This window comes from Strigops habroptila, chromosome 2 (assembly GCF_004027225.2).
Source record: "Strigops habroptila isolate Jane chromosome 2, bStrHab1.2.pri, whole genome shotgun sequence".
In the NCBI taxonomy this organism is placed as follows: Eukaryota; Metazoa; Chordata; class Aves; order Psittaciformes; family Psittacidae; genus Strigops; species Strigops habroptila.
In genome coordinates, this window is record NC_044278.2 from 70,110,604 (window position 1) to 70,120,413 (window position 9,810).

Genomic DNA, 9,810 nt, shown 5'->3' on the forward strand with positions numbered 1-9,810 from the left:
TCTATGCAGTAAGAAGAACCTGAATTTGTTTTGCAGTGTTTACTATTTCATCGTCTGTATTGACACCATGACATAAAAAGTACAAGAAATGTGTTCTTTAAGAAATAATTAAACGCCATCAGTAATTCAGTTTAAAACGTGTATCAGTGCCAATACAGTTCTTCATTATTTTCCTCAGTAAATTTTTTGCCTTTTTTTCCTTTTTCTTCTTTTATTTACTACCTTAAGGCAGCGGTAAGTTTTCTATAATGTCAGTTCTTAGCAATGTATTGACTTAATGTCTGTAGTGCTACAGTGTGGTTTGCAAGGCTGCTTCTTAGATTGGTATGCATTAATGGCCATTGCAATTCAAAAACAACATTAAGTTCCATTAAAGAACAAATCACTCTTTTTCTATGCATCAGTATTGCATGCTTCGAACAAAAGTTCTGGCTCTGTATTAGACAGCTTCACATCCTCTAATATGTGTCTAGAATGCATATGTATGGTACCACGCAGTATCAAATATTACACTTTCTACATGCATAGCCCAGTTGCTTATTGTTCAGCTGAGCATGGAGAATTGTAAAATACTCTAAGCAGTATAACTTTACATGTATTCTGTTGTTTTTTATAACTTTATAGCAATACCAGTTTACAGACAGTGAAACAGATGTTGAGGTAATTACAGTAACCGCTTACAAAGCAAGCAATGCAGTAAAAACTACTGCATTTCACTTTAGTTTGATGTGGGTATTTTTGTCAATCTAGCCTGTGTTTATACATGATATGTTGTGCTTTTCTATTTTGTCTGTTCCGTTTATGACAAAAATATTTGTTTTCTGGTTTCAAACATGAACTCCGACATGGCTTGTTGTTTTAAACCAATGACCTGTTTCACTTCCCATGTACTCTATTTTGCTTTTAGTTATGGTTTTAAAACAAATGCTTTACGTAATAAAAATAAAGACGTATATGCCAATATAGTACAACATAAAATTAAGATCTTTACAATTAAATTTCATTTTATAGAATTTTTAATTACTACATAAAGAAATTTTTCAGAGTATTTTTATGTAAACTATTGCCAAAATACTCACTTATGAATCAGACAGTCCTGTTAGGCAATGAGATTTCTGTTTTGGCAAGTGAAACAGTGCTGAAAGTTCACTTTTAAATAAAAGTGAAGAAAAGTTATCTCAAAGGCTTGGCACACCATAAAATTACAATAAAACTTTAAAATTTTAACTGTGTTTCCATTATCTTTCACTCATTCTGTAGTAGGTAATTACGTTTTCCTGTTTGTTTGTTGTTTTGTTTGGGTTTTATCCTCTTAGGAAACCTTTTTTACTTAGATTTTAATTTCTCTTTCTTTATGTTTGCTTGAATTCTGATGTTAAATGTTTATATTTGCTTTGAACCGCACACATTATGTTCATCTTAATCATTGTGCTTTGTGGTTTTTTCCCAAGATTTTGATTACTTTTTTTTTTTACAGGGGTTCTTTGAGGATGAAGATGGAAAGGAATATATCTACAAAGAGCCCAAACTCACGCCTCTTTCAGAAATTTCCCAAAGACTCCAAAAACTCTACTCTGACAAATTTGGATCTGAAAATGTCAAAATGATTCAGGATTCTGGCAAAGTATGATCTTTATTCATTCTAAAAAATTCTAATATATTACTTCACTAATGCACTTGAAATACTGTGGCATCACTGTCTGTTATTTGTCACACAAATGCATGTTTAAAAACTCTACTGGTTGAAGGACATGAGAGAACTATTGTATCGTAAGAAGTTTACCTATAAGAACAACCAAAAAGCTTAATTACCATAGTGTTACCTCTCAAAATAATAATTGCATCTTAGAACAAATTTGGATTATGATCATATTCTGGGTTACCTTTAACTGTGTTTCTTCCCAGTTCATGCACAGTCATTCTTTGGAAGTTTTTTCCCTTTTCTGCTCCTCAAGAGCAGTGTCCAAACTTTCCTCTGAAATAAGAAACGGACACGTCTTCTGAGGAAAGTAGCAAAAGTAAATAACATTGTAATTCTGTATCAGTTGTTCTTGTTATCCTTTGCCTGTGTCTGTGAGCCTGTTCGATTTTGTAAATGCTTAAGCTGTAGAAAAAATATGCTCACACAGAGTCATCTGGTTAAATCTAAATTTGTCATAGGAAATGCTTTCCTTTGTAATTGAAGGCTCCAAAACTGGTGAACTGAAGAGGACTACAGTGTCCTGTATGCTGAGAAGAACATATACTGCACAAGATGCCTCCACTCATTCCTTTCATTCCCTTCCCCAGACAATTTTTATCTTTTAGTTGGCTTCAGACTTCATGGTGATCTTCTCTTCTTATAATTTCCTGTCTCTTCTGTTCCTTGATTCCACCAAAGTTCTGAGCTTCTTGACCTGAAAATGCAGCAATGGTGGGCTTTTCAATACTGGAACTTTAAAAGAAGAGGAGGACTTACACAAGGGGTAGATTTCATGCTGTGGATGGCGAGAGATTTGTATTGTAATCTCAGTTTTTCACAGCTCTTCCAGTTTACACTACTGAATTCTTTACAGTTAATTATAATGCATTTGTCAGCATTTGTAGGAAACATGAGTACATAAATCGCCACTTAACTTCCAGTTCAATCAACTTAAGAAAAAAAAAAACAACAACAAAACCCTGATTAACAAAAAAAAAAAAAAAAAAAAATTAAGCAGCATTTAAGCAGCATGTTCCAATATAGAAAGGATAACAGCAGGGAGACCTTAGCTGTGTTCCCAGTTTATTCCAGGGCTTACCTGGTGACTTCATGTGTGTATTATTCTTTACTATGAGGGTGGTGAGGCACTGGAACAGATCGCCCAGAGAAGCTGTGGCTGCCCCATCCCTGACAGTGTTCAAGGCCAGGTTGGACGGGGCTTTGAGCAACCTGGTCTAGTGGAAGGTGTCCCTGCCCGTGGCAAGGGAGTTGGATCTAGATGGTCTTTAGGGTCTATTCCAACCCAAACCATTCTGTGAGTCTATTTGTATTGTTTTTCCCACTTAGTTTGTACAAGTGAAACGGCTCAGAGACCGGCAGAGATAACATGAATGTTTGACATGGGACTAAAATGGCAGGCAACAACTTTCAGAAAGATGCACAGGTTTAGGGTGCTTTCTTTGTCCCGTGGTTGGGGGAATTCACAAAAGAAAAAAAAATCCTTGGTCTATTTAGGGACCCTGTTTGGTGAAGACTGAGGAGGCCTTATCTATTGGTACTGGAGACCAGTTGCTCCTCTTACCAAATTAAAGATCTGCCAGCCCATGAGGCCCTCACCTATCCAGTTCTAGAAACAAAATGAACTGAATAGTGAAGCCTTCAATCTGCTTTACTCCCACCACTGTATTCTCTGGGACCTTCATAGGGTGTCAGAATTGAGACAGACAGGTTGAGAGGAGTGTCTTCTGGAGGTAATATCTGAACTATTTACAATGTAGGGTTTTATTTTTAATTAATAAGGGTTTTTTATCACTGGCAATTTTAGGTCTGCAGTCTACTATTGTATCAGCTTCATGGAGGACAGATACTTGTTTCTGAGTTTTCTCTACCTGTGGCTTCCGGTATTAATCATGGGTATAACTCAGTATTATGTTTTCATTTGCAGTTCTGCATACAGCAGTTATCAATGAGTATTTAAATAAAATAACTAAAAAAACCCCCACAGTATGCTGTAAGGCATGTAGCTGTATTACGTTCCTCCCTTCTGAATAGTTAGAAACGGAGAGCAGATAAGCCCTGTGAGAGCATTAATGTTTCTTGTGTTTTCAATAATGTAAGGGTTAAGAGACCAAATTACAGTGTAATTGTAAAGTTGTGTAACTACAATTAAATCCACTTTATTCACAATTTTAGCTATTTGATTTTTTTTTTTATAATTCTTAAAGGTAAATCCTAAGGATTTAGATTCAAAATATGCATATATTCAAGTTACACATGTAATTCCGTACTTCGAAGAAAAAGAGTTGCAAGAAAGAAAAACAGATTTTGAAAGGACTCATAACATTCGTCGCTTTATGTTTGAGATGCCTTTCACTCAAGCTGGTAAAAGACAAGGAGGAGTAGAAGAACAGTGTAAACGACGGACTATTTTAACAGGTACTGATTGAATGCAAATTTCCTTTAAAAGAAAACTGCTCTTGTATTTTTTGGGGGGGTGGTTATACTTAATTCTTGATACTAATTTTTCCTGTATGTTGTGTATTTTGTCAGAAAAAATCCTTTATTAGATTTCAAACAACTGTTGGAGGTGACAAGAATTGCAAAGTATACCAAAATACTGTTAGACAAAACAACCTTTTAAAATCAGTAGTTCTTAGTAGCAGTAAATGTCAGTGATCTTTCTTTGTTGTAACACATGTAAAGCTATGCATGTTTACATTTTCAATGTTTTGTTTCCCTGACCTTTGGTAGTATTTCTAATTACATAATATGTTATTAAATTGGGCAACTAATTACTTCAAAATGAGAATTTAGCATAAAATTCTATCAAAACACACTTTATTGAAAACCCTTTTTCTAATTATATGAAACTTTCTTCCATCCATAGCTATACATTGTTTCCCGTATGTGAAGAAGCGCATTCCAGTAATGTACCAGCACCACACAGATTTAAACCCAATTGAAGTAGCCATTGATGAAATGAGTAAAAAAGTTGCAGAACTGAGGCAGCTTTGCTCTTCAGCTGAAGTAGATATGATCAAATTGCAGCTGAAGCTACAAGGAAGTGTCAGTGTTCAGGTAAGAACATATGCTTTGCCATTCAGCTTGAAACTTCACTTGCTTCTGTCCTTGAGCAAGTATACAAGTAGCACTTTATCATTTGTTTCTATTCCATATATTCAGGAATGTCCTAAATTAGAAATATGCTCACTGTTCGCAGTTATTTCCAGAATAGGAAAAACAACAAAAGTATTTCAGGTAAATACTGATCATGGACAACTACATGAAAGGATTAAGATTCATCTCTGGAGTTTATGGTGGTCTGAGTCCCACCAGGTTTTGGTTTAAAGCTGAAACTACCATAAAGTGGTGACTTTCCGTATGAGGATGAATGAGCATGTTTTGCCTAGGTCTCTCACAGTAGGTTCAACGTGGCCATTACTGCTTTTGTATTTTGGTAAGATCCCTATGGAGGTGAAGAGGGAGTGACAAAATATTGGAGTTGGGGTATTAGTAGAAAATCTCACTGTTAAATATTTTTGTTTTGCCTAAGGCAAGCAAGAACTGAATGTGTTAAAAATAAATAAAATCCATCATGCAAAAAACATAACAATTCAGCAAAATAAGATATATAAAGCAGTTGTAGCATATACAAATCAGTATGGTAAGGGTCTTAACTAACAAGTGATAGGACAAGAGGTAATGGCCCCAAGCTGCACCAGGGGAGGTTTAAATCGGATATTAGGAAAAATTTCTTCACTGAAAGAGTGCTCAGGCATTGGAACAGGCTGCCCAGGGCAGTGGTGGAATCACTGTCCCAGGAAGTGTTCAAAACCGTGTAGATGAGGCCCCCAGTGACATGGTTTAGTGGTGAACTTGGCAGTCCTGGGGTAGTGGTTGGACTTGATGATCTTAAAGGCCTTTTCCAACCTAATTGATTCTATAATTCTGATTCTAAGAATGCAATGGCAGAAGTGCTGCTCTATTAAACTGATTCAAATCAAGGGAACAGTAAACACAGTCATCTGAAATGACCTGTTGTCATGTTGAAGAGAAAAGAAAATAAAAACAAAAAACCAAGGTTCCAGAATCAACAAGTTGTCAAGCTAGTGTTTGGGATGAGAAGGGAGGGGCTCTTGCTGTTAATATAAAAGAATAATAGGGATGAGTCAGAATCATTGAATCCACTTTTCATGTAGCTGCCGTAATAGCAAAATTAAATTTCTGCTAATTATTGCAGAAGTTTCAGCTTAGAAAATGTTTTCAATAGATAAGCAGGCCAACCAGTAAATCAGTAGTAGATTTAGCTAATTTTCCTCACTTTCCTACCCTGATTTCATAAACAGAAGTGACAAATTGGCAGTATCAGCGCTTACTTTGCCACATTGTTGAAGTGGTTTCTTTGTGCCTGGACAGGTTCATATAGAGTGCTGTAGAGACCTCTCCTGCTCTTATGTTCCAACTCCAGCAGTTATCTTCTGCTTTTTTGAAATCTGTGCATTGTCCTAAGACAAGCAAATCATACACCTGTAGTACCTGTTATTGCTAAGACAAAATGTCAGAGAACTGACTTTATTTTGTAATTCTTGTTCTTTTTAGGTTAATGCTGGTCCATTAGCATATGCAAGAGCTTTCTTAGATGATACAAACACCAAAAGATATCCAGACAATAAAGTAAAGCTACTAAAGGAAGTTTTTAGGTATGTTTCTTTGGGAGGGGGAATGACTTTTTTCAAGACTTACAAGAATTCTTTTAACACTTTAGTGTTCTCACTGCCTTAAAAACATTCTGTAAGCTGCTATTTTGAATTAACCTTTTGGATTTTGTATTCCTGATTGAAATCTTCTTTTATTATCCAACTCAGGCAATTTGTTGAAGCTTGTGGGCACGCTCTGGGTGTAAATGAACGACTTATAAAGGAAGATCAGTTGGAATATCAAGAAGAAATGAAGGCCAACTACAGAGAAATGGCAAAAGAGCTTTCTGAAATAATGCATGAACAAGTATGTGCTGAAATTAGATTTTACATACCAGCATTCAAAATGTAGCTGTAATGTGAATCCACTAGGAAAAGTGTCTATAATGCTTTATGCAAAAAGGTTGTTTCTTTTTTTATATATATTTTTTTCTACTGGAGTATAAGCATATCATAGAATTGTGGAACTTTTTTTTTTTTTTCTGTTGGTGAATTTTCTGCAGATGCTTTCTTGACCTTCAGAATTAAGTCTTCCTCATTAAGAAAATAATTCTGGTTGGCACCAGCCTGGTTTTTTTGTAGGAGAGGAAGACTACAGTAAAGACAAAACATTTAATGACATGAATATATATATCATTTATACTTCATATCTGTAGTTACAGCGCTCTCTATTGAGTGACCCAAGGAGCTCATCTTAGTCTATACTTCCTGGTAACTGAGGGGAATTTAATCTGCAAGCTTAGCCCTTTTTCTTTAGATTTTGGAGGTATAAGCATTTACTTCTGCAACAGAGAGTTAAACATCTTTCAGGAGGTATTCCAACATGTTTTCTTGAAGGGAATCCACTACAGGCAAGCTGGGCGTATAGGAGAAGAGAAAACAGAACTCTTATGGAGATGTAGGACCTTGCATCTGTGATCTATGATAGAAATAAATGTCTCCTGACTTCAAAGGCAAATAAATTCTTTCCAGGAGGACAGGAAGAGCTGAAGATTCATGCTTGATCCTTGCCTTCTTGATGTTTTTATTCATCATATTAATCACTTCAGGTTCCTTTTCTTCCCTCCGCTCTTATTTGTATAATTTTTTTCCCAGAGCCATAGAGCAGCTCATGGTTCTTAGCTCTCAAGACTTGTGTTTCTGGCCCACAAGAAATCCCGTGGTGGTGTTGGGTTCTATTTTTTTTTTTCCAAATTAAATTGATCACTCCCCTGATGGCTCAGAATCATGAGGCTATTCGCTGAAATCTTTAAAAATGTTACCTTTATATGCTTGCCTGTTGGTGTATTTGGAAAAACAGCTTCTCACAATGCTTGTTCTAATGTCATTGAAGAAACTATTAGCTGTCTTATAAGAGCATGGGTTGTAAATAACTGCAAAACTTTTGTTATGGAAAATATAGAAAAGAATCTTAACAGTTTTTTCTTTTTTCTCCTCTGCTGCTTGCCAATATGATCAGATGGGATGGTAATTAGTTTTATTTCTGCTCTTAGTTTGTCTAAGCTTTATAGCGTTCCTTTTTCCCCAGAATTTCTAATCTTAGATTCAGTAAATTTATAGCTGTTGAGAATGAAGTCGTCTTGGTGCTCTGATAGGTTTTCATAAGAAATGCTGAAATCATACCTCTAAGTCAAAAAAAAAAAAAAGGGGGTGGCAAAAAGCAAGCCTGTTGTCATTGTGAAACTCTTGAAGGTTAACACAAGAAATGAGAGAAGCTATCCAAGCTTCCTCTGCAGAGGACAGTATAATACCTAAATTAGAACTGATATTGGAGAAATAACTAATGGCCTTCTCAATGTAGTAGAGGATGGCTGAAAAGAGTAACCATCCTTAAAAAGATGTCCTGTGCACTTGAAATTGTACTGGAAAGTTGTGTGGGTGAGAAGCAAGGTACAAAATTGGCTAGCTGTTTTATAAATGCTTGTGGCATTTTGTAACATTTTGGTAAATACATGTTTTCCATTTTAAGATTACTCCTGTTGAAGAAAAGGCCAGTGTTATGCCGAATTCGCTACACATTTTCAACGCCATAAGTGGAACTCCAACAAGCACAACAGTTCATGGGATGCCCAGTTCTTCTTCAGTTGCATGATTGTTTTGTAATGGAAAGTGTGTTCATTTCTTTTTTAAAGTACGTGGATTTGCTTCATCGGTGTGCGAACTCAGGATGATTTTGAAGCTAAATGTTCGGCACGTGCAAGCTGCATAATCCATACGAATGTCTGAGCACACTTAGCAAATAGCAGTTACTGATAATAATCTTTTAGAGTAAGGGAGACACACATATATATTTTTAAGTCTTGCTGGTAACATTTAAAAGTATTCACAATGTCATTGCAGAAATGTGTGTTGGAAAACTATAAAGTTGAAGTTAATTTCTCTTTCGCATTAGAAAGTATTATTAAGATGAATTGCACATTACAAAAAAGTGTTGTGGGATGTAATTTTGCAGACATGTAACATTCAGGTGTTCTTTTTGTGTATGGCACATAGAGATTGATTCCAAGTACAAGAACTATTTTGGGGCTAGACAGAGACACTAGTTTTTTGGGTTTAATGGAACTGACAATAGTAGTTTTTGTACCATTTGGCAAATTGTTGTGCTTTATTTTATACCTTGTTGCATTTCGGAGGTATGTGAGCTTAGATCTTATTAAACAACTAAATACAACCAAAGGTCTGTATTAATGAACACTGAGTTATACTAAAATATCAATAGTAGTAAATTGTTATGTACATATTGTTTGTTAATACAGTCCATACAGTCTGTACATAAATGTATTACATTTCTAAGCATTTTTTAATATTCATACCAGCTGTTATCCTTCTGCTTTCAGTTTATTGTGAAAATTCGCTCATTCCAAGTATATGCAGACTTTACAGTTCATTTATTCCTGTATATAAATAAGTGCAATATAAAGATGTATACAGTCTTTGCTATGTTAGGTTTATATGCAGTTATTAAAAGAAGAAAACTTTTTTGCCAAAGCAATGGAGTATGTAATTGGTGATCATGGTTACTGTGGTAAATGGTGGTATAATTTAAAGCTTTTTCCATATTCTTATTCTTTTAAGACATTAATTTAGTAATTTTATATTTGGGGTAAATAAAGGTTTTTAATTTTATTTAACTGGAAGCACTGTCCTGCTGTAATTAAACATTCTGTACTACATCTATATTAAAAGGAAAAAGGTAGTTACTTTTCTCACTGTGTGCTCTGGTTTTTATTTTAGATGTGTCCCTGAAAGCTTGATCGAAAAAAGCTGGCTTTTTGCAGCTTGAGTATGAGATGAGATGCAGACACTTCTAGGGTTTATTTCATATTTCTTGTCAATGAAGGGAATTTAGGTTATTAGTTAAGACATTGGTTTTGGATCCATCACATTTGACTCAAATAGCATGTTACAGTAGCTAAAAGCTGTTACTAACCA

At 35.2% G+C, this 9,810-nt stretch overlaps 1 protein-coding gene across 10 annotated transcripts in view; it reads left to right on the plus strand.

The window, feature by feature from the left end:
* Positions 1-9,584, plus strand: part of DOCK9 (dedicator of cytokinesis 9) — a 116,502-nt gene extending 106,918 nt beyond the window's left edge. For 4 of the 10 annotated variants that reach the window (XM_030476517.2, XM_030476523.2, XM_030476513.1 and 1 more), the window contains exons 48-55: positions 229-234; positions 625-660; positions 1,478-1,624; positions 3,907-4,117; positions 4,569-4,759; positions 6,281-6,381; positions 6,547-6,685; positions 8,348-9,584. In XM_030476517.2, the coding sequence (XP_030332377.1) occupies positions 229-234; positions 625-660; positions 1,478-1,624; positions 3,907-4,117; positions 4,569-4,759; positions 6,281-6,381; positions 6,547-6,685; positions 8,348-8,470 (954 nt within the window). In that variant the 3' untranslated portion in view covers positions 8,471-9,584. Of the gene's footprint in view, positions 1-228; positions 235-624; positions 661-1,477; positions 1,625-3,906; positions 4,118-4,568; positions 4,760-6,280; positions 6,382-6,546; positions 6,686-7,837; positions 7,846-8,347 lie in introns of all 10 variants that reach the window. The other 6 variants (XM_030476515.1, XM_030476520.1, XM_030476519.2 and 3 more) reach the window with 4 other exon arrangements.
* The last annotated feature ends 226 nt before the right edge of the window (positions 9,585-9,810 follow it).